Source organism: Neomonachus schauinslandi, chromosome 1 (genome assembly GCF_002201575.2).
Source record: "Neomonachus schauinslandi chromosome 1, ASM220157v2, whole genome shotgun sequence".
NCBI lineage: Eukaryota > Metazoa > Chordata > Mammalia > Carnivora > Phocidae > Neomonachus > Neomonachus schauinslandi.
This window is the reverse complement of record NC_058403.1, coordinates 199,814,817-199,839,437: the sequence shown is the minus strand read 5'-3', so window position 1 is coordinate 199,839,437 and position 24,621 is coordinate 199,814,817. Positions and strand designations below refer to the sequence as shown.

Here is a 24,621-nt window from a genome sequence, read left to right as displayed (position 1 = left end):
TGGTGGTGGGGAGAGGGGGAATGTTTACAGTGGCCCATGAGTAATTTTTTCCCCCTTCTTTGGCAGGAAATAACTACATGTTTACCAGATTACTACAAATGGACTCAGTACCTCTTTATTAAGCTCTATGAAGCTGGGCTTGCCTATCAAAAGGAGGTAAGTTAAAGTGAGCTGCACTGTACAATTTTTGTAAATCTTCTCAGTCTTATTAGAGCACATCATGGTTAACTAAGCTATGAACCATACACAGAAGCACTGGAAATGAACCCTACCTCAAGTTCATGAATTCAATCATGGCAGACCCAGAAAGTATCTACTGCCTGGCTGAGTTTGGTGCCTCCAGGACAGGCCTGGGGCTTCTGTCAGCCTTGAATTCCACCACAAAGTGTCTGGTGCCCATCATGACATCAAGGAGGGAGCATAGGACGAGAGGAAGTTTCTCCAATCCCAGCTCAGCTACCTCTCTCAGCCTGGGTAGCTTAACTCGAGGAATTGTGGTTTCTCACCTGCTATATGGGTGTAGCATCTCCCTTGCATGGCGTGGGGAAGATTCAAGGTGCTATTTAAAGAACAGCTCTTACAGGGGCGCCTGGGTGGCTCAGTCGGTTAAGTGTCTGCCTTCAGCTCAGGTCATGATCTCAGGGTCCTGGGATCGAGCCCTGCATTGGGCTCTCTGCTCAGTGGGAAGTTTGCTTCTCCCTTTACCCCTCCCCGCCCCTTGCACGTTCTCTCTCTCTCTCAAATAAATAAACAAAATCTTTAGAAGAAAATTATAATCAGTATGGAGACAAATGCAGAAGGCTCGATTTGAATTTCAGAATAAAACCAAAATGTCGTAAACCTTGACAAAATAAAAATCGTATGGCTGACCTAAGTCAGGAGGTGAAATTGGGGAAGAAAAGTAGAAGCAAGTGTGAGTTGATCCCTTTATTTTTCATAACAAGGAGGCAGAGATGAAGAACTAGAGGTGTACATCTGTTTTGTTTTAATAGTTAGAAAGGTAGCTATTACAGCTCAAGGTAACAAAGACCCCAAAAACTAGAAGAGGGTGGAAGGAAGGCTGTATGATCATGCTATCTCATATTTCATGGCAGAGGGTCAGTAAAACTGGCTAAAGGTAATATGCCAAAATCGAAGTGTAATTTTACTAAAGTTACAATGGTAAACACCAGAAGAACTAACAGACAGAAGCTGCTCAAAGTGGGGGCATATTTTGATAACCATTCAGATTATTCATGAATGTTCTTTTTTGATACTACACCAAAACTCAGTAAGTGGTGGTTTCTTCAGAGTTAGTTGCAGTGTTAAATCTGAAACATCAATTAACTTTTATACTCTGCTACATTAAAATGCATTGGTTTGTCTTGCACTTTGAATGGATTCCCCCCCCCCCCCCCCCCGTGCATCATCTTGTAACATCATGCATCGGTCACTTGGAAAATCTGGTCTAGTGAGTTATGCAGATCTTCCAAATGTTGCCATATTTCGTCTCAGAACACCATCGGAAGAGTTTTTAAGTGGTGGGAAGCTGTGAAGTTCATGGTGGGCGGATGCAAGTTTTCTAAAATTCTGATTTTTTTTTTTTTCCTTCACTTCGAAGTTCAAATTTTATCATTGGCAACAGAAACCATCAGTTGTTTTCCTCGGAGCAGTGGGCTCACTTTGTTTATTTTTGCGAGCATGTTTGCCAGGTTCCTGAGTCTCAATCACCATAGTTTATCATCAGTCATTCTTTCGCATAAAAACATAGTTACATGAAAAAAAAAAACTGGCTAATCCTGCTCACCACTCGAACAGTCACGTTTGTGCTTTTTCTCGAAACAACTGTCCCAACTCCGCTGTGTGGCACCACTTAGGCCTACGTCCCATTTCCTCACAGAAAATATGACGAGGACGTATGCTCAAGTGTTAAGATTTAAGAACACAAATCCATTTTACTGCCTCGTCAAGCACATTATCAGTGAAGCTGACTTTTTTTCCCCCCTTTCTCCCGGGAGTGCACAGTGGTAAAGAATCCAGTGACCCCTCGTAGAGTTCGTTGCCGCTGCCTTGCTTCGTGCTGAGGGCTGACGGTCTCACTCACCATCACTTCCCCACCCTCAGTGCAAATGTGAACACAGGGAAAAAAGCAAACAGCGTCTTATTATTATAATGAAGAGTTTTGACCTGCAGACCCCTTGAAAAGGCCTCAGGGACCCCCAGAGGTCACACTTTGAGAACCACTGTCCAAAGTAAACAACCCTTACCCCTGTTCCCGTCTTTAAATTAAGAATATTAAAAGGTTGATTATTTAAAATACGTTGTTGTTGAGTTGAAGACTTGAGTCCCCATTAGCATTTGGGATGAACTGATTGAGAATTTTGTGGAACTGGATCATACTGTCCTGGGTCAGTTTAATTTCTTAAAACAGCATAGCTGTTCCTGGGTCCAGAGCCCCCTCAGGTGAGGAATGGTGAGAGACGAGAATACCTGTCCAGCGTTCCTGCCCACAGCATATCTTTTTGCATTGTTAAAGCATAGTTTACAAAAGTTACAAACCTGGTTCCCACCCAAATACAAAATGAACATGCATCAGAGATTTTATCCAACTCATTAATTAGTTAGGAAACCAGTTGTATGTTAAGACGGTTCAAATCGAGATTTCAAGGAATGGAGACTGATAGAGTCAGAGGAACACTGAAATGAATCTGCTAATAGAATCCAAGCCACTTAACGTCCTACAAGGCCGTAAACCTAACTTTGGGAGCTGTCTTTGCTAAGATTTTGCATTGCCACTGGATGGGAGCTGTTGGCATTATTCTCAGACAGAAACCATTTGCATTGGGTTGAGTTTTCTACAAGTTAACCTCTCCCCTCGCACCCAGGCGGGATTGTAAAACAGCTTAAACAATAGTAAATAGGAAGTCAGACAAAGATACCTGCCTCTAGAAAATCAGACCATCCCTGGGGGATGTGGGCCCGCTAGACGACCCCAGCCCACATGGAAGGGACCTCCTAGTCCCTTTGGTCTGTTTCTAAGATCTGGGTAATTTTTCTTGGGAGCATTATTCAGTAGTCAGAAGTAAAAGGGTAGAAAAAGAATCAGTGGAAAATTATCAGAGTCCCACTTCCACTCAACAGGTTTCGGTACTGACCTGGCAGCCTGACAGGCGCATTCCCAGAAGAGCCTCCCTTGCTCCAGGAATTACATCCAAAAAGGGTTTCCACACTGGCGTCACCCATGGGTCCAGGCAGAGGGAGAGAGATAGCAGGAGCTACATTGTGTTTCCCAGGTGACAGCAAGGATGAACTCAAATCCGAGTGAGGCATGAAAAAGCCATAGCAAAGCGGAGGGTGCACTGCAGCTAAACCGCGAGGAAGAGTAAACAGTTGTTGGAAGAGTGTCAGCAGTTGTATTGGATTACCCAACGTTCCCTCGCCTCAGTGGTGTGGTTACTGTTTATTGTATATGCATGGGATGTTGAAATGATGGGGCACGTTGACTTAATAGCGTAAACATTTCTCACACGGAGCCCTTACGTGTGCCGTGTGATATTCCTTCATAGGATTTTATTCTTTGTAGCTATTTATTTTCTGTTTCAGTTGAGTTTGTGAATATACTGAATATTTATCGTAGTATTCCTGTACATAGGATGCTTGTTTCTCTGTCTCTGCACTCGGGGTTTGTTCACGGCACCTCTGTTTTACAGCACATCAAACCCAGATAGGAAACTGAACCTCGTCACTGTTGGGTTGGATCCAAAGCCAAACATGCAGCATCTTAGGAGCTAAGTAACTTTTTTAAAGACGGAAGGGGTTCTGGGGGAGAGTCTCATTGCATGGACACAGCTGTCCTGCTGGCTCCAGATGTCTCTCTTCTCCTAACCTCGATCCTCCTCTATGACGCATGCCTTTGGGGATTACAGTCCAGTTTCCCCACTGACAGCTTCTCTCTTAGGAACAACTTGTATTCGTTTCCTATTGTTGCTGCTGTAACAAATGACCACAAACAGGGTCGTCTTAAAACAACACAAATCTTTAAATTTTATTTTATTATTATGTTAATCACCATACATCATTAGTTTTTGATGTAGTGTTCCATGATTCATTGTTTGCGTATAACACCCAGTGCTCCATGCAGAATGTGCCCTCCTCAATACCCATCACCAGGCTAACCCATTCCCCCACCCCCCTCCCCTCTAGAACCCTCAGTTTGTTTCTCAGAGTCCATAGTCTCTCATGGTTCGTCTCCCCCTCCGATTCCACCCCCCGTCATTCTTCCTCTCCTCCTAGCTTCTTCTTCTTCTTTTTTTTTTTTTTTTAACATATAACGTGTTATTTGTTTCAGAGGTACAGGTCTGTGATTCAACAGTCTTACACTTACAGTTCACAGCGCTCACCATAGCACATACCCTCCCCAATGTCTATCACCCAGCCACCCCATCCCTCTCACCTCCCCCACTCTAGCAACCCTCAGTTTGTTTCCTGAGATTAAGAATTCCTCATATTAGTGAGATCATAGGATACATGTCTTTCTGATTGACTTACTTCGCTCAGCATAACACCTTCCAGTTCCATCCACGTCGTTGCAAACGGCAAGATTTCATTCCTTTTGTGGCTGCATAGTATTCCAGTGTGTGTGTGTGTGTGTGTGTGTGTGTGTGTGTGTGTGTGTATACACACAAGAAGATGTGGTATATATATACAAAACAACACAAATTGATTGTCTTACAGTTCTAGAGGTCAGAAGCCCATGAAATGGGTCTCACTGGGATAAAAATCAAGATGTCAGCCAGGCCGCCTTCCTTCTGGAGACTCTAGAGGAGAATCTGATTGCTTGCCTTTTCCGTCTTCTGGAAGCTGCCTGCATTCCTTGACTTTTGACCCCACTTCCCTCCCCCTACCCCCAATCTTCAAAGCCAGAGCATAGCATCTTGCAATCTCTCTGCCCTGGGCTTCCATCCTCCCATCTCCTTCTGACTCTTTTGCCTCCCCCTTTCTCTTAGAAGAGTCTTTGACATGACTTTGGGCCCACCTGGATAATCCAGGCTAATCTCTCCATCTCAAGATCCTTCATTTGATCATATTGTCCAAGACCCTTTCACAATGTAGGTAACATATTCACCAGTTTTAGGACCAGGACATGGATATCTTTGGGTGTGATTGTTCTGCCTGCCATAAGCCTCTTCTCCCTGATTCCCTGAGGATTAACCAAGTCGGTGCTTGTGAAGAACCTGGAATGCCTGGTACACAGTTGGTGCTCAATAAATGTTTGCCTGAGCATGCCTGCGGGGTTACCTGGAGTTGTGGTTTGTTTAAATTGGAAAAAACTCCTAACACTTCCTGGCTAATTCTAAGGCGGCCCATCCACGGCCAGGTATTAGGGAAGAAAAAGGTAGCTTATTTTATGGATTTCATTTAGAAAGTTAGTGTTTTTGTTGCTAGTTGTTGCCTGAAAGGTTTCTGGTGTATTAATTTTTTTTTGAGTCCGCCAAGTCATGATCTTAAGAAAAAATCATAAATAGGATGCAGAAATGCACACTTGGTATGTTGTTTGAAGCGGATATCCAGGGTATTCTGTTCCATGTAGGTCTCCTTTTATTGGATAGCTATTTCCAAATAGGCTTTAAAACAGAAAACAAATTGATGTCAGTTGGTATTCCGTTCACAGGGTTTATTTCAAAATACAAACTTTTGAAATTAACATCAGAAAGTTAATTGACTCTAGAAAGACTGCAGGTAACACTCTCTGTGGAGCATATTAAGCCAAAAATAACCTGCCTATTAATGCCTTTCCTCTAAAAGCATTGTCATAACTTTTTTTGAAATAGGAGATAGCCTTAACCCTTAAATTCAGTTCTGGTATAAGCTGTCTAAATGAACTTACATTTGGGGAGAGTATTTTAACAGAGCATTACCAAACATAGCTGGAGTGTTGAAGTCTTTTGTCCTTAACTAGCGCCGTCTATCAAATGCTCATTTCCTTGGCAAATGGAATCTCTTCTTGCTCTCGCGAAACAAAAGTATTTTCAGCCAAAACTATGAATATAAAGACCTCCACTTGGCAGAACATTAATTTCACCTCTCTGGTTTAAAAAAAAAAAAAAATGTGGTAGAGGTAGTTAGTAGGAAGGGTGCTGTGTTATGCTTGAGCATTGTGGGGAATTGTGGAAGCCACCCAAACTGTGAATTTGCCTTTGGGCTCCTGCATGATTTCACAGGCAGCTGGGGACGGAGCTAATGCACTGCTAGGTTTGCAGCAAAACCTCGCTTTCAGGGAGGTTCCTCCGGGAGGTTCCTCGGGGAGGTTCCGGGAGCATACAGGACCATATATTGTGCGCACACGGGCAGCCTCCCGCTCTGCCCCCTCGTGGCGGTGGAAGGTAGTAGCAGTAAATAACCGGTCGCCTTGGAAACCCTCCCCTCCGGACTCAGTCCAAACTCAGGCCCATTCTGGAGAGAATGAGCAAGATGGATTTTGAGAGGTCGATTTTTTAAATAAGATCTATGTGGTGTTCCTTAATGAGGCGTGGTTTTGTCAGGAAAAAATGCTAATGGACCGTGAGAAGATCAATACCCTAAAGCATCCTTCTGGAACCTGCAGCTGCCTTACAGCATACTCAGGAAAGGTTTTTGGTAGTATAAAAGCAGAGCCCGAGGAGAAAGCGGCAAGGAAAACGAAGGCCCGAGGAGTGAGGTGTTGGCCAGGAGACGAAAGCATGCTAATGGAAGGTGTGATCTAGAAGGGACTGGCGCCCTAGGTAAAGGGTGAAGCCCCAAGAAGGAAGGGGAAGGAGGATCCAAGAGAAGGGGGAGGATGAGATAAAGCAGGAGGTTTGGAACAGGAGGCTCACCGGGGCAGTAGACTCCACACAGCTGCTGTGTCATAGAGAAAACTGATAAATGAGAATTCAAGATGAAAACACCTTGAGAATCCCCAGCAGAGCCCATAGTCGCCCACACCTCTGAGAACCTACAGGCCAAGAAGGGAAGGGAAAAGGGGGCAGAAATGTTGGGACACCCACTGACACCCTTGTGCACATGGCTGATTGAGGTTTATGATTGTGTCACAGGGCACATTTCAAAAAGCCTTTCTGAAAGCTTCCCACAAATCACTCAAACAAACAAAAAATATGAATCCTGGTATTTAACCCCTGATCAGCTGGGGAAATTCTCTTACTTGGAACGGCTTGTTCTCTGATGTTGCCGGATAACTTAAGTGAGGGAAGCAGTGGGCAGAATCTCCCAGAGTTCAGTGTGTTTGCAGGTGTTTTCATGATTTCATGGATTGATTTATTCATTTAGTGATTTAAGGTTGGTTTCGAAATACGGGTACAGGCTGTTTTACAAATAAGGCTAATTAACTCTAAGGGAACACAGAGGTGGCTTTAGTAGGTGATGGCAAACAAAGGTCAGCCAGGAAAGGAAAGGAAATGACTGTAGTCAGTGATATTGTCCAGAAACGATATTAAACGTAGCAAGACCATGCTTGAGTAGAAATCAGGGTGTCCATCAAAGTCAGTGTTCAAGACGAGAAGATCCAGGAATGTCGGATAAGAGAAGACTGTGGTTTCAAGGGAGGCTATATGATAGAGGCTTTTATAAGAATGGAGACCCGAGAAAAGGGATTTGGGAAACAGGTCCTGGGGACTTCATGAGGTTGCACACACTACACACCCAGGACCCTGGTGGCCCTGCATTTGGCCCACCCCCTGGATTAACCACTTGCGGAGAGGCTGCACCTGAACCCTGCAGGTCTGGGGATGGGCTGGATCTTGGTCCTGGGAAGAAACGTCAGTGGGTTCTCCCAGCTGATATGTCTTTGATTTGAGATGCATTTCCTTTGGTGCTTTTCCTCTCCCCACAAGACTTTCACGGGGGGCAAAATTGGTTTTGCTTTTATTTGTCTTTCATTCAATACCAGGGTTTCATTATAACGTATAAACCTTTTCGGAGCACATCTCCCTTATTGTATTTTGTAGCCTAGAGTCTGCGAGATGCCAGGCCGTGTGGGAAATGTCAATAAGAAAATAGAGGCCTATTTGTTTTTGCAATCTGCAGTGCTGTTTGCTTCTCCCATATCGGAGGTTTTCTTTCTTTCTTTCTTTCTTCTCTATTTTATACAGTTTTAGTTGAACATTTTTTGGGGGGATGGGGGCTCTTGAAAGACCTGTCCGTGTTCCTAAATAATACTTGGCCCTTTCGTTTTATCTTTTATTTTATTTTTGAAGTTTTATTTATTTAAGAGAAGGGGGGGGGGGTGTGAGTGGGGGAGGGGCAGAGGGAGAGTGAGTATTCTCAGGCAGACTCCCTGCTGAGTGTGGAGCCCTATCCTGAGATCATGACTTGAGCCAAAACCAAGAGTCAACACTCAACCAGCTGAGCCACCCAGGCACCCCTTATCTTTTATGTGAAGTGGTACCCCTCCCTGTAACCCTTAATATAGGCAGTGATCCTTAGTTTATTGACCTTAAATTTTTAGATCTAAGATACTTTTGTCTTATATTTTGTCTCTCTATATTTATGGATTCGGGGTTTTTGGGGACCGTGGAATGAGAGGGAAAACATCTTTCAGTGCATACCTTTCCCCCTCTGCCTCTGTGCTTTTCAGGCTTCAGTTCTTCATGGATGCACTATGTTTTAGTTGTAAAAACACAACCCATAGATGGGTTAGTCTGTCCTCCACTCCTAATTTTTAGATATATCTCTAGATCAGTCATGGTCTCCGCAGGAAATAAAGGGCACACCCGAAAGCAGTTATTGAAGAAAATGTGATGAAAGGACTGATTTTGTGCAGAGTTTAGGGAAACCCACAAGGAATGGTCAAGCCCCTGGCGCTGGCCACAGAGGGAGGCCTTCGCCAGCCCAGGCTGAAGGGGCTGTTATTGGAACTGGGAGAGCAGTAGCAGAGGCCTGTGTGGCAGAGGCTGCGTGGCCTTTGGGACTGCGAGGCACAGCCTGACTGGGAAGATGCCAGGGTGCCTCTCACTGGTTGAGCGCAGGTGTAGGGCAAGGGTCCAGGTGAATGCAGGCGCAGAGATCAGCTTCCTACGGTGCAGACCAGGGTGGAAAGAGGATTTGGAGGGGCAAATGGACAATGCTCGGCATAATCTCTTCTTAGAATCGCTTACTAAAATTTTATTTATTTAAAAAAAATTATTTTAAAGATTTATTTATTTGAGAGAGAGTGCTTGCGCGTGAGCAGGGGGAGAGGCAGAGGGAGAGGGAGAGAAAGAATCTTCAAGCAGACTCCCTGCTGAGGGCAGAGCCCGACCTGGGCTGGATCCCATGACCCCGAGATCAGGACCTGAGCCGAAATCAGGGTTCGGCCACTCAACCGACTAAGCCACTCAGGCACCTGTTATTTAAAAAAATTTTAAAAAACAACGTGTATCAAATCAGGATATTTTAGTGCATGGACACATCTCCTTCTTTGGAGTCATTGTATTCATGTGTATTCATTACCTTCTTTGTCCTGAGTTTTACCTTAATGTCATAAAGGAATGAGCATCGACAGCAGAGGTATTTCTTTTAAATGATGACAGAAATGGATTAGAACTCTGGAGAGAAGCTTCCTGATGGTTAAGACTATTATGGTTCAGTCAGCCGGACATGTCTATGGGGATATATCTCAGAATATTGTTACCCTTTCAGGGGCAGATACTGATTTGGGAGAAGGTGCAACAGAATTTTCTGGGGTGCTGGGGATGTTCTGTATCTTGATGATGAGCAATGATAAAAATTTGTGAAGTTGTATACTTCTGATTGATCCACATTACTCTCTGTATGTTCTACCGTAATTTAAAAGGAGTTTTTAGGGACACCTGGGTGGCGCAGTCGGTTAAGCATCGACTCTTGATTTTGGCTCGGGTCATGATCTCGGGGTGGTGAGATCAAGCCCCGCATCGGGCTCCATGCTCAACGGGGAGTCTGCTTGGGATCCTGCCTCTGCAGAATCCTCTGCCTCCCCACCCCCACACTCACACACACACTCTCCCTCTCTCAAATAAATAAATCAGTCTTTAAAAACAAAACAAAAACAGGAGTTTTTAAAAGTTGCAAAAATTTTTATAATTTCCAGAGACCTGAGTTCCTGCCCTTTCTCTCACTTACTGTGTGACCTCAGACAAGTTATCTAATGTCTCTGTTCCTCAACTTCCTCCTCTGTAACACTGGGGTAGTATAATATTCTCGCCTCCACTGGCTGGCCGATGAACTCACAAGCGTAGGTGGTGTGCTACACGAGGGGCAAGTCTTTTGCTAACACCACAGGGGTCTCCGGCCCAGTGAGTGGAGTTTGATAGTAATTCTTGCTACAAGTAATAGTAATAGTAATAATAATAATAATATTCTTACCTCTTAATGTGGCTTAGAAGAGCCAACCTTAGTTTGGCCCTTAGCACAGCATCTGGTGTGTGGTAATCACTCAGTAAATGTTAGCTATTTATATTCAAATAAATATATTTGTTTCCCCTAAAATAACCTGATTCTGCTGAATTCCAGGTACCATTTTTTTTCCTTTTCCTCTGTTTACTAAAATCCCCAATCCTGCAGGTTCATCCTCTCACACCAGAAGATACCAGACTTGATCAGGCACATGCTCATGGGCTCCCTCCCGAGCCTGCTCTAAGATGAAAGCACAGAGGTGGCTCGTGTGTTCTGTCCTTTTTTACAACGTGCTGGTGGTTTCCTTGCCCAGAGTAGTCCTCCCAAGGAGATGCCCTCAAGTCTCAGAGCAGAGATACTGCACTTGCAGACCCTCTCATGTAAGGAACCCCGAGATGACCCTATTCCATGTGCTCACCAGATGGCATCATTTTGTTCTATGAATCCTAACAGGCCTTGGTTAACTGGGACCCAGTGGATCAAACGGTGCTTGCCAATGAGCAGGTGGATGAACATGGTTGTTCGTGGCGTTCTGGAGCAAAGGTGGAGCAGAAGTACCTCCGACAGTGGTTTATTAAGACAACTGCTTATGCAAAGGTGAGTATCCGCCTGGTGCCCCCCACCCCCAATAATGCCGTCTGTGCTGGGAGGCAACACCAGGGTCTTCTGGGTATTGGAGAGCCTCACTCTTGGGAATAAACTCTAGGAAGGGCTGTTGGAGCCGTGGGTGTGCAGACCGGAAGCACACGAGCCTCAGGGTCGCTCATTGCGAGGGAGATGGGTTTGGGTGTTTTAGAGGTAAGTCAGGAATGGCACCTCGGGATCATTTTGGACCATTGTTTGCTGACCTTTCAATACACTCAATCATTGTGCTGCCATAGAAGCCAAAAAATGTTCAACTTTATTTGCAGTTATATCAGCAATAAAGCTAGAAAGGAAAAAAGTATCTTCATCTGTATAGTACTAGTAAAACCTCCAGAAAGATAATAGGACATTCCAGAGGGTCCAGAGAAGACCATCTAAAAGGAGTGAAGAGGGCCACCTGGGTGGCTCAGTCGGTTAAGTGCCTGCCTTCAGCTCAGGTCATGACCTCAGGGTCCTGGGTCCGAGCCCAGGGCGGGCTCCCTGCTCAGTGGGGCATCTGCTTCTCCCTCTGCCCCTCTGCCCCCTGTTCATGCTCTCGCTCTCTCTCTGTCTCAAATAAATAAATAAAATCTTTTAAAAAAATAAAAAGGAGTGACGAGATGGTCGTTCTCCATGAAGGAAGACCAGAGTGGAAAGAAACTAAACTAGGAGCCAAAGCTCTGATTTTAACTCTTGTTGTGTCCCTGATTAATAGTGTAAACTGGTGTGCATCAGGAGGCTCAGTTTTCTCATCAGTAAAAGGAGTGAGTGGGACCAAGTGGTTTTTAAGGTACCTTCTGGCTCTTTTCTGTGTTCAGGGATTGAAGGCAAAGCCAGCCGTTTAAAGAGGGAGCTCGCTTATTAAATTACCAACAGGCTGAGCAGCAGAACGCATTCTGGGTATGCCAGAACCACTTCTGCAAAATACCCTCCGAGCTTACCCAGTTTCAGGATATGGAATTGAGGGATCACTCCCTGAAACTCCAGAGAAAAATGACTAGAGCCAATCAGGGACACTTCGCTGATCCCCATAGTTTTTCGCTTAAGACTGGACATAAACAGGATCTGAAAAGGTAAAGACATCTTGAAAGGCCAGTGACTTCATGCCATGGTAGTTCTCCCCCTGTGGTAGTCACCTTAAGAAGGATAGTTATACCCCGCCGTAGTAGCCCCTGGGGTGCTCTGTCAGAGACGGTAGTGGGCTGAAATAGACTTTGGGTCTGATTCAACACTGTACTTCTTATATGCCAAGAAAGCACAAAGTTATAAATAACCACTGATCACTACAAAACTTGGCTGAATTAGAACCGCAATACGCCAGCTCACAATACCAGTGCCATATGGATATATGACCTCCAGTTTTCTCACTCCAAAGACAGGTCTTCAATGAGGCAGTTTTCCCATGATAACTTCCTCAGAGTGTAGCAGAGAAGAGTATATGGATTTGGAAAACTACCCATTAGAACTTGTTAACACAATGCCTTGCTCCTTTGAAGCACACGGTAATATCGAGAGACTGAGAAAAACAAAGCTGAAGACATTGTTTCTGTAACGTCCCAGGCAGTGGGAGCCCCTGTTTGCTGACAGTTGGGGTCCACTGCATTACTGGGAGGGAAGCCAGGTCACCTCCAGATGACTCTGCAATAGGCATTGTGGGAAAGGCCATCTCATTAGCTCTTTCTTTTTTGACCTCTGCCTCCAGTTGGAAATGTTATAACCTAACTGAGGACATTATTCTTTAAATTGTCAGCTGTGAATTTTCAACTGTTTAGCAGATATTGTTAGTTACCATGGTGATTCACCTGGTTTTTGCTGAACTCCTGTGCGGATTTATTGAAAAAGCTGTCTTTGGAGGTCAGCACTTGGTTTGCCCTGAAAATCAAGAGAAGAGGGAGGGGTGTGGGAGTGGTAGGGGCAAGCAGAAATCTATGTTCACTGCAGGTCCTCGGCTGAGGGCTTCCCATGCGCAAAAGCAAGACTCCAGAAGGCCTATCAGAAAATGATAGCAAAGAGACTGAGAGGAGATCAGATACCAGAGGACTGCACAGCGCTCGGAGATCTTGGAGTTATGGCCCAGCCAGAAGTACGCAGTTGAGACCCCCAAAAGGCCATATGTTAGAAGTATAGATGACACCTTAGGACCAAAGACAAAATCAGAACAGACTCAACTTAATAAAAAATAAAAGTAAACCTGATGGTTTCGAAAGGAACTTTCAGAACAAAACTCAGCACCTTTAAAGGGAGACAACATAATCCAGACTCTCTTCATGGCTGGTTTTTATTTGCATGCCCCACATAGAATAAAAAAGTACTAGACTTGCGAAAAATCAGGAAATTGTGGCCTGTAATCAAGAGAAAAAAAGGGAGAGGGTGCAGCCCAGTAGAAATAGGTCCTGAGATGACCCAGATGTTAGAATTAGGAGATAAAGCCAGAGACATCTGTTATATAAATGGTCTGGGACTTAAAGGAAAAAATGGTCATGATGAGTGAACAGATGGTGAATCTCAGAAGAGAAATGGAAACTATTTAAAAAAAAAAAAGAACTGGAAATCTAAAACAGAAAAGTACAATATCTGAAATAGAAAATCACTGTTTGGGTTGCAAAGGGATGTAAGGGTTAAGTAAGGCCATAAAGTTGGAGATGAGCTCCTTCATATAGGGACTATCGTGTGTGGTGGCCCCAAAATAGAAATGTATATGATGATTTTGAGAAGCTGGAAGAATGACAGTATAACTGAAACAGAGAGCCAAGAGGAGAGATTTAGTAGGGCTGGAGAAGCCTGGGGTTAGGGGCCAGATCAGGCAAGGCCTTTTAGGTCTTAAGGATTTGGACTTTATCATGGGGGACATGGGTAACCATGGAAGGACTCCAGGAAAGGAAAAGACACGGTCAGATTTGTGTTTTTATAGATTTGCTGTGGAAAGAGCAAACGTGGATGCAAAGAGACCAGTTAAGAGGCTATTACAATAGTCTGGGCATGCATAACTTAGACTAGGTGGGAGTAGTGGGGAGAGATGGGCAGGTTAGGAAAATACTCAGGTGGTGAAATTTGTAGCACTTGAGACTCTATTGGATGAGAGTGTGTAGGAGATGGTGTCATCAAGAAGGACCCTGACTTGGACACTAAGTGGATGAATACGCTACTGACTGCCATAGGGAGTCCTGGAAGGGACATATTCCTGACCCTCTTGAGTATGCAGTGGCCCTGAGACTGTTGAGTAGAGATGTGCAAATAATAGGTGCTTGGATAAATGGGTTTGAAGCTTCAAAGATCAAATGAGATAAGGCATCTACCTTAAAACCTGGTATAGTGTTCAATCAGGGAGGAGGTCCTGCCATAGGGAGAAGGATGAGTTAGTAATGCTTTCAGCTGCAAGTAGCTGAAAACCCGAGTTAAGGGTGGCTTAAACAAATGGGAGTTGACTTTTCCCACATAAGAAGGCCCAAGTTGCTGGGACTGAACCAGGATCGGGCTCTGAGTTGGTATCTCGGTTGTTCTCTCGGCCCTTCCTTCCTGCCTATCACCTCATGGTCGCAAGATGGCTGCTGCAGCGCCAGACATCCCATTTCCATTCAAGACAGAAAGAAGCAGAAGGGGCAGTGCGAGCGACTGTTCTTTTACCTGGAAAGCAAGAACTTCCCCACAAACCCCCAACAAAGTTCCACTGATGTTCTGTTGGCCCTGTTTGTGTCATGTGGCTACTCCCCAGCTTCAAGGGAGACTAGGAAAGCAGGCTTGGGCTTTTTAGCTTCTGTAGTCAAGCTGTTAAGCTGTGTGAGGGAAGAGAGCGGGCAGTGGGTGCTAGGATGGCCAGTGAGCTGTGCCCGCGCCAGTCATCTTCAGAGCTTTGTGTCTGTGTCCGGTTTTGCTGCTCTGGGGGCTGCCTCCGATGCATACACCTGACGGTCTGCTGGGGAGCGTGGCTCTGGAGGGGCCCTCCTTTCAGTCACTTACCTTCCAGATGAAGCAAGACGATGCCCGACGTGAACATTACAAGGAACCCTGAAATGCAAAAATCCTTTATTAAGGCTGTTCTGTGATGTTATTGGCTGTTTCTCCCCTCACCCCCACCCAGTCTCGCTAGGACTGTTTGCTTTGTGAAATGTGAAGAAAACTTGCAGTAGGAGTATCTGAGGCACATGAATTAGTCTTGGCAGGGATGTGTGGGAGGTATCTGGTGGGCAGCATGACGAGGTGAGAGCAGGGGGAGGAGCGGGGATTGCAGACCTCCGCACAGAAAGCAGAAGAGATTCTGGGTCTGATGGAGCAGATGCCTCAGTTCCTGCCAGCAGGGTGACAGTTGGAAGGCGAGACAAAACAGAGAGCCGGCTTCCCATTTGAACTTTCCTAATAGGTCTGTGGTTTTGATTTCTGCGGCTGCCTCCTGCAGGCCCTTGGCCGCCAGGGCACGGTACATAGGCTCCTCTCTGGCGTTAAGATGGGCATAATCATGCCCTGATGGTGCTTAGTCAGCCGCCACACCGGATTGTTGGGTATATTGTCCCAGTTTTCAGGAATTTCTAGAATATCAAGAAAGTCCGTCTCCCCCTCCCGTTGCCTACCTGCTTGCCCCTGAGCTGATCAGTGCTCTGGCTTTTACAGACCCCGTCTTCTTTAACCCTCGCGTTGCTCCCTTGAGGGCCAGTGTGCCTGTTCGCCCCATTTTACTGACAAGGAAACCGAGGCTCCCACTAGTAGTAAGTAATAGCCCTGGGATTCAAATCCAGGTGCTCGAGCTCGTAACCGGCAGTCTGTACCCTTTCTCAGGGAGTGTGCATCCATTCCTTCTTTCCCCAGGTGTTACCGAGCGCCCGGCCAGACCTGGGCCAGGTTCTAGCAGGTGCTAGCAGGGAGTGTGGAGGCTGGTGCGGGAGACAGTCTCGGACTGAGGGGGCGCACCCCAGTGGAATCACTGTGATGATGCAGGCGAGCGCAGGGAGGTGAGGGGGGAGCCCCAGGTCTGCCCTGTGTTCCAGGAAGTGATGAAGGCTGCGAAGCACAGAATGTCCGTCAGGGAACATTTGATTGCCTTCCAGACGTGCCGGAACCTTCATGTCTCACAAGTATTTCCACGGAGAATTTCTGCTGGCAAGAGGCAGCCAGGCAATGATGAGCCCTCATGAAATTAGGGAAGATGGGAGGGAAGAGCCCCCAGTTCCCTGCCCCCTTGTGCCTCTCTTCCCCCCAGTTTCACCTGGGAGCTTGCGGGCGAAGTGGAGGTGCCTTTCCCAGAACACGCTGGTTGTGTTTGAGCCTGCAAAGAGTGAAAACACGGGGTGGGGGAAGCAAGGAGGTGAGGGAAGGGGAGTGGGCTTTACGACAGGAGCTCTAGAGGCTGGAGCAGAAAGACAGCCCCAGAGGAGCCAGGGTGCTAAGTCCCGTCTCCAGCACGCGCCCCTGGGTGCCTAAGGGTCCCCTGCCCTCTGGAATGGGGCCCCTCGGGCTCCCTGGTTCCAGTCCTGAGGCCTTGAATTGCTCGTGAAAGCGTTTGGCTGTCTTTTGGAAATTGGGCCTGGGGCCCGGCTTTCTGCTCCTACCCTCACAGCCACTGTCAGCCCCCGAACAGAGGCTGGCTCTCCGACGATGCGGGGAGATGCCTCTCCCTGACACTGACCAAGTCATCCCTGTGCGCTTAGGAAGCTTTGCGAAGGGACTGGTCAGTGAGGTTTGACAGCCGGGCCCTACCCTGCTCCCTGCCCCCAAGAAAGACCCTTGGCACTGGGGAGGTGGGGTTGCTCCTGTGTGTGCAGCCTGGGCCCTCACAGGGTGGGCGTAGGCCCAGATGAGAGGTGGGCCGAGGAGGCAAAGTTTCTGGGAACCAAGAGGAACCAGTGAGATGCGTTTGATGAGCTGTCCACTTCTCTGCAAGGCTGTTGGGATAAAAAGCAGTGAGGTGACCAGGGCCACATTTAATGGTGATGGCTTGGGTTTATCTACTGTGCGGGTTTGCTCTTCAAAGCCCTGTGGCTTTAAAGCTATTACAGCGTCATTGTCGCCATGCCCCTCTGTGGCCTTCTGCGTCCCCGCCTGTAAAAAATCCGTTCTCAGCTCCTGAGTGGGAGGCATGGCAGAGCCCATGTGGGCTCCGACCCCAGAGCTCCGAGAGCGGCCCTCGGGGGCACCCTGAGCGCGAGCTTCCTGCTGGAGTTCTCCCCCGTGCCCCGCTGTCTGTCCTTTTGGAAAGCGCAGACTCTGCTCTTGTCCCCAGGATCTGCTTTTGACACCCTGTCTCACAAAACTAATGAGTTGTTAAATCTGCTCCTTCTTACGTAATCTCTCTGACTTCTTTCTCTTCTCTGTATTCCCCGCCTCTCCCAGATCTTTCCTCTCCTAAGCTGTACAGTGAACGTGATCCCCCCCCCCACCTTCCGTGCTGTCCCCCCCGCACTCGTCGGGGTGATGGTTGGCCTTCTTACAGGGAGAGCCACCCCCTAGCCCCTCGGAAGTCCTTCTGGATGGTAGTGGGCAGGGCGCCCACCCCAGGGGGGTGGGAGCACAGAGGTGAAAGGAAAGCGGGTGCCTGGAAGCTGACAGCTCCCCGGCCGCCCCCAGGCCTGGAGTAGATTGTGGTGTGACCACAGCCGGGGGTGACAGTGACACTGCTGGGGGGGGGTGGGGGGTGGCTCTGCGCAGTCCTTGGCGGGAACTCTGCCCGGAAGGGTGCACCAGAGTTGGTGTGGGGCAGGGGCCCTGGCTCTGGGATTCTGAAGCCCATGTGTTTGTGGATGGTACTGAGATGACCCTGGCAATTAGATTGCCTCTCCCTAAACACTGGGCCTTCCTGTCCACCTCCGGCAGGCCCCCTGCCAGTGCCTGGTCACATTTGTGTGCTTTCCATTAGCCCCGTTCCCCGTGAGCTCTCCTTCCCTTCGCCCTGGCGCCTCACACCCACCCGTGTCCCTCCCGTCTGGGAACTGAGGACAGCGGTGCCCACACAGCCTCCCCAAAGCACTTCTGAAGCAGACCCACAGGCTCCCAGTTGGCACGCACGCTCGGCAAACGAGAAGTTTCCATTTCTGTGTTGTTTTGGGGGTTTTGTTTCTAAGGTAGAAGGAATGACTACAAAAGGAAAATGAGAGAAATAAATTAATACTGTTGATCCTTGAACAACATGGGCTTCAGGGGTGCTGACCCCCCCCCCCCATGCAGTTGAAAATTCACAGATAACTTTTGAGTCCCCAGAAACTTAACTACTCATAGCCTACTGTTGCCCAGAGGCCTAACCGGTAACAGAAATAGTCGATGAACACACATTTTGTGGGTTGTATGTATTATATACTGTACGCTTACAATAAAGTCAGCTAGAAAAGAGAAAATGTCAGGAGGAAAAGAAAATCATAGGGAAGAGAAAATACATTTACGGTGCTGTACTGTATGGACCAAACCCATGATGTTCAAGGGTCAAATGTAATATGCTTCTTAGGTTATAAATTGCAGATCTGATTAGGAGAAAATGAAGGCAGAACTAAACATGATGTCTTGCTCTTAAACCCTGAGTGGGCTTTCTGAGTTCCTGGCCAGGTCCTTTTGAGGTGTAAGGACCTCCTTCCTTCTTGAAGTATTAGTCTAGACCCCATGGAAGTAAAGAGATTTATTTGTTCGCACCTCGTTGTGGTGGGTGTCCCTGGGCATGCCAGGGAGGGCTGTGTCACCAATGAACCCCTTTAGCTCAGGGAGACATTTGGATTTTAAAGATTTTATTTACTTATTTGAGAGCGAGACAGAGAGCATGAATGGGGGAAGGGGCAGAGGGAGAGGGAGAGAGAATCCCAAGCAGACTTCCTACTGAGCACGGAGCCCGACACAGGGCTCCATCCCACATCCCTGAGATCATGACCTGAGCCAAAGTTGGAGGCTTCAATGACTGACCCACCCAGGTGCCCCGACATTTGGATTTTAAAGCTAAAAGAAACTTGAGCAAACAGTGCACAGACTCCCCCACATTTAGCCCACAGTCTCCTGTGCTTTTTAAATCCCTGCCCTGATCTGAAAAACAAATGCAAACCAAAAAACCGTCATGATTTTGAAATTACAAAATCAATATGATATCTAAAGACAAAGGGATCAGGCGTTGGTTCTCTCTCTTAAGCCGCCCACATCCTGCCCTCCTCCTGCTCCCCAGGCGGGGCTCATGGCCGGCTCGAGGTGTCCTTGAAAATGACAGACCCAGCCCATTCCTTATTTTATAACTGAGGCCCCCAAGCCCAAGAAAGCCAGGACCCAACTTGGATCTCCTGAGACCCAGCCCAGCTCCTGAGCCCGGGTTCGCAAGCAACCAGGCATTTCAGAGCACGCAGCGCAGTCGGAGGGCAGGTGTCGAAAGAGGGCCAGACATTAGCACGGTAGGAACTGTAATGGGGACAGGGACAGGGCACAGATGACCACGTAATGGCAGGTACAGTGGTTGGAGGTTTTCTGGTTTGTTCTTGATGGAGTTGGCTTGCTGGCCTCTGCACTGAAATGGTGTCTTTTTGTGTCCTATCTCCCCTCCAAGGTCCTCTCCATACCCTGGACCTTCTGAGCCCAGCTGCTTGGAGAACAGGGACACTGATCCTGTGGCTGCCGGGCTTTGAGAGAAGCAGGCATTAACAGCCACATCCACAGTCGTGTGATCATGTTTTGTTATTCAAAATCAGTGTCCCTCTTAGAGAAAGAGACAATTTTCCACAGTATCTTTCCATTTCTCTCTGTTTTGTTTACTATTCCAGAGTGGCTAATTTTGAGTGTCAGATTTGCTTGAAATAAAGATTTAATCCTTTCTAGAGCTGTAATAAGTTGTGAACTCTGGCAAAATGCAAATTCTAGTAGTTTAAAAAGAGTATACTAACGCCATGATCTTAACTATGTGACCATCCCACGAGTAACCACCACCCTAGTACATTTTATCAGTAACATGTGATGGGCATTTCATCTTGTGCTCCATGAGAAAGAAAAATGGTGTCAAAGGCACCATTGATTGTAAGACATGTCCCAGTTTCAGCATTTGTGGGGAAAATGTGCATCTTTGGGGCACCTGGGTGGCTCAGATGGTTAAGTGGCTGACTCTTGATTTTGGCTCAGGTCATCTCCCTGGGTGTTTATATTGATTGTGGGAAACTGTTGTTGGAAACTTTTTGTTGTTGTTCTTCATCCCTTTTCATATTTTCCAGAATGATTATTATCATCTTGGTAATCATAAAACAAAACACCTGATAGCAGGGTTATGTCAGCATTTATTTACATATCTTCTGTAGACCTGAGTGCCTTGAAAGGGATGGTCTTATGTTCCTGCAAGTTTTCAATTTATAGGCAGGCTTCCAACGTGAAGGTAATTGAGCAGAATGTCCCCTGGGACCACTGTCCCCATTTTTCCCCCCCCCTTATTAGACCAGTAAAAGCTTTCAGTCTTGCTCCCAAGACTCTGCTTTCCCGGAACAAAACCACCTTTCCAGACAAGGGTAGCCTAGAGTCACAGATTGGACTGAGTACGTGGTGCCTGCTCCCCGTCCTGTGGGGTACAGGACAGCCCCGCTTGTGTCCTATCCACCCGGGGGCAGTGAGGTGACCTGAATGGCCTCTGGGAATCAGAAGCAGCCTCATCCAGATGACTGCCACTGGGAGAGTCTGTCCTCTCTCCTCTGCATTCGTAGGGGCGTGGTGGCGACATTTCAGAACCTGTGCTCACCACCTCTTGGAAGTTAGTGGAATTAGAAGTGTTCTGCCAGAGAAAGGGTTTGCTTGGGTCTGAAGTGGGGAAAAAGGCTGCTAGGTGTGGCCAGAGTTCATGCAGGCATACAGGGATAAGAGGAGATTCACCAAAATGGCTGCCACCATGCTTTCTGGTCTCCTTCCCCACATCCATCCCTGGTGGTTGCACCCAGAAAGCACTTCCTTCTCTCCAGCTACATGGAAGCTATTTAATAGCACTTGGTGTGTCCCTCTCTTTGCCTCAGCTCTGAGATGCACACTTTTATGTTCGTGTGGGCTGCTTGGCGCCTCTTCTCCCTTGACCCCGTGGTCCCAGGAATGCAAGTCGTGTATCATCATTAGGATGCCTTGCTCAGACCTGGTTTTCTCCTTTCTGGGTTAACAACACGTTCTCTGGAATTGAGACTCTTGGACGGCACAACTCTATTTGCAAATAAATGTTTTGCCCTGAGATGCCACAACAAATGGATTTTGCTAGAAACACGTATCACCTTTCAGAAGAGAGGTGAAAATACAGCTATCAGAGGGAAGTGAGCAAGGTAAACATCATGCCACTTGAGCTTTTTCTTTCTTTTTTAAAGATTTATTTATTTGACAGAGAGAGACACAGCGAGAGAGGGAACACAAGCAGAGGGGGTGGAAGAGGGAGAAGCAGGCTTCCCGTGGAGCAGGGAGCCTGACGTGGGGCTCGATCCCAGGACTCTGGGATCATGACCTGAGCGGAAGGCAGACGCTTAACGACTGAGCCACCCAGGCGCCCCACTTGAGCTTTTTAATGCAGAAATCCTGTGTGCAACTTCATGCCAGAGTCAACGCAGGAGAGGGAGACGAGGCTGTGGGAGAGTTTATTCCTCTAGAATATTCTAAAGGGGACATCTAAAGTTTTATAAACATCTTACTGCCTTCAGCATTTATTTTCCTTTATTGCAACTCAAATATACGACATGTCTTTGGAGTGACTGCGTTGAAACGATCTCAAAAACAAAAAAAATGAGGACATCTTGGCAACAAGATTAAGTTTTGGAAAGAAGTACCTACGAATTTATAATTCAAACATAATTGCTGCTCAGATCATACTGATTCAGAAGGAGGCTGAGTGTTAAGACTTTAAAAAGTGTCCATTTTAATTAAATCTTGTCATTAAATCTTTCTCTTCCATTCTGCCTCCAATCAGTGTCCAGCTCTCCAGGCTCTGGTTTCTGAACTCTCTCTCTTAGTAGCTAATAAATCCACTTCATTTCTCAGTTTCCTAAACTTTTTTTTTTTTTTTTAACCAAGGTCTTCTAAAGTGTATCATGTTTTTAAAATCGATTCTTCTGTAATTCTTACTTGTGGTCCTGCCGCACCTTGTTGTTAATGCTTTAGCCCACGTATGGGCTTTAGCCCTTTCTTGGGAGGTATGGATTTATTCCTGGCATTATATCTGCTTCTTTGAAGAAAGAGTCAGATTAGCCATGTTATATTTAATTCTCTTTTTATCCCCAGCTTTTTAGTTTTAATCTTCGTCTCTCTTATTCCCGACTGTGTTTTGTATCCCTGAAGCTTTTTTGATTGGATGCGCACATCAGCCCATCTCTTGTTGGTTCATGTTCTTAAACTCTGGCTCCTGTTCAGACTCACTAATGTACAGTCCTGTTTCAACTTCTTCAAGCATCTGCATTCAGATGGTGTGGAGCAACAGTGGCTGTATTTTCAGCCCTATCCTGGTGAAAATGATTATAAGGGTCCTTTGCAAAACCACAATTCTTCTGTGTATGCTGAGTAATAACCACAGGGAAACGGTACCATTTGACTTCAAGTATTAGTGCAGTCATTATTCATAATAATTGAATGAGAAGCCCATCCATATGGTTAATTTCTAGTTTTGCAGATGGAAGAAGTTGTCTTTTGTCTAATTTACATCAAGATACCTGAAAACAGCACAGGGAGCCCAGAACAATAAGGACATCTGGGTAATTCATTATTTGGGGTCTGCTGTGGACTTGGTTGAGTGAGCCATTTTTTTCATTTATTAAGTGAGGGGAGTTGAATAAATTCATGGTTGCCAAACCAGGCCGAAGCCTTGGGATTGATGGAGAGGGACCCGAGGAGAGAGCAAGGCGGCTCCTGGAATGGTTCAGCTTTCAGTGCTTACATATCAAGTTCCCTCTGATGTCGTTGGAAAAGTGATTTCACTACACTTTTAAGAAAAGTCTCAAAACCTGCTGTTTCCCCAGGTTTGGGGATTCTGCAAACCAGTAAGGTTTCTGTACATTGAGGTTGGCCAGGGTGGGGGAAGGGGGCATTGCCAACTGTTTGCCAAATGTAAGGACATGAGACTAGATGAATTCCATCTGCTATTACCGTAATTGCCCCAAAAGGAGGAAGGATATATGATCTCAACCGAAACACCCAAACAAATGGATAAACATAGCCTGCATTAGATTGAACAACTGCAGCAGCAACCATAAATATCCCCCACATTGTTCCTGGTCTGGTGGAGATGGTGGGGCAGCAGTGCAGGATGAAGGAGAGGTCCTTGGGGCTGTTGGGCTGTGCTCTCTAAAACCCTGTTCATCAAAACTCAGTGATGCATAATGCGTCCGTGGGGACGAAACAGGGTTTGCTGGGGTTCTCAAGATGTTGATTTCATTTGGTTTGTTTTTTAAAAGTTCTTCTGGTTTTTAGAAATAGTCCTAGATTTGGTTGAGGTTTTAAGCAGGTGTCCTTTCCCCCCCTCCATTGGCATATCCAAACATTCACAGTTCATTCTCTTCAAATCTTTTGTCCTCCCTGAGATCTGAGTATTTTAAGCAAAGCACCTCCACCAGAAGCATTTCAGCCTTGACAATTCAATCTAGAAGGAAAACACAATGAGAGGGCTTATGCACTACATAGCTCCGTAATGCAGGGGAGGGGAGGGGAGGGGAGGGTTATCAGGCGCAGTCAGCATTGGACCCTGTCAACTGAATTTTCTGTGGCAGGAGAAGATAGTGTGGTCTGTGGAGCTCATCTTCAAGTCATGTAATGTGGGTTTTATCCAATGGAAAGACATCATACCCCGTTAGACCGTGTGTGGGTTTGCTTGGAAGTTAAATGGAACTTAATTGATTCCTGGAGAGGAAAAGCCGTGGGTCGTTTTCAGAGTTTTTAATGCACTAGTTATGTGCCTGTGGACATTTAAGAACCCCAAAATTGTTCCATAAATTGAAAAGCTTTCTAGAATGTGCAGTTTAATCAGAAGATTGATTACTAGTTTATTAATATATTCTTGTTGTGATATTCATGTGTAATATATTCAAGATTTTATACTTTTGTTACAGTGATATCAAGGCAATACAGTATCAGCTAATATTCATCAGGATGTTGAAACTTTTTATTTTTTATTTTTATTTTTTTTTTAAGATTTTATTTATTTATTTGACAGAGAGATAGAACAAGTAGGCAGAGAGGCAGGCAGAGGGAGAGGGAGAAGCAGGCTCCCCGCTGAGCAGGGAGCCCGATGCGGGGCTCGATCCCAGGACCCTGGGATCATGACCTGAGCCGAAGGCAGACGCTTAACGACTGAGCCACCCAGGTGCCCCAGATCATTTCATTTCTAATATCCATTTTTTTTTTTTAAGATTTTATTTATTTATTTGACAGAGAGAGAGAGAGACAGCTAGAGAGGGAACACAAGTAGGGGGAGTGGGAGAGGGAGAAGCAGGCTTCCTGCCGAGCAGGGAGCCCGATGCGGGGCTCGATCCCAGGACCCTGGGATCATGACCTGAGCCGAAGGCAGCCGCTTAACCGACTGAGCCACCCAGGCGCCCCTGGATATTGAAACTTTTTAAATCCATTCATCTTAATTAAGAAATGTGGTTGCAAAAAAGTTACTCTGGTTAACTTCAGCCACAAAGGAATGGATCAGAAGAGGATCGGGCTACTCACAGTTGGGTGGGAAGGCCAGAGACCCAGACTTTG

General features: G+C 46.4%; 1 protein-coding gene and 1 non-coding gene across 2 annotated transcripts in view; both read left to right on the top strand.

The window, feature by feature from the left end:
• LARS2 (leucyl-tRNA synthetase 2, mitochondrial) overlaps positions 1-24,621 on the top strand; it is a 148,207-nt gene that overhangs the window by 53,720 nt on the left and 69,866 nt on the right. Inside the window, exons 6-7 of the mRNA XM_021683065.1 lie at positions 67-156; positions 10,819-10,962. Coding sequence (XP_021538740.1) covers positions 67-156; positions 10,819-10,962 — 234 coding nt within the window. The remainder of the gene's footprint in view (positions 1-66; positions 157-10,818; positions 10,963-24,621) is intronic.
• On the top strand, positions 10,143-10,300 carry LOC123327005. Its single transcript, XR_006541471.1, has one exon. It is a non-coding gene; the product is annotated as a small nucleolar RNA SNORA62/SNORA6 family (small nucleolar RNA).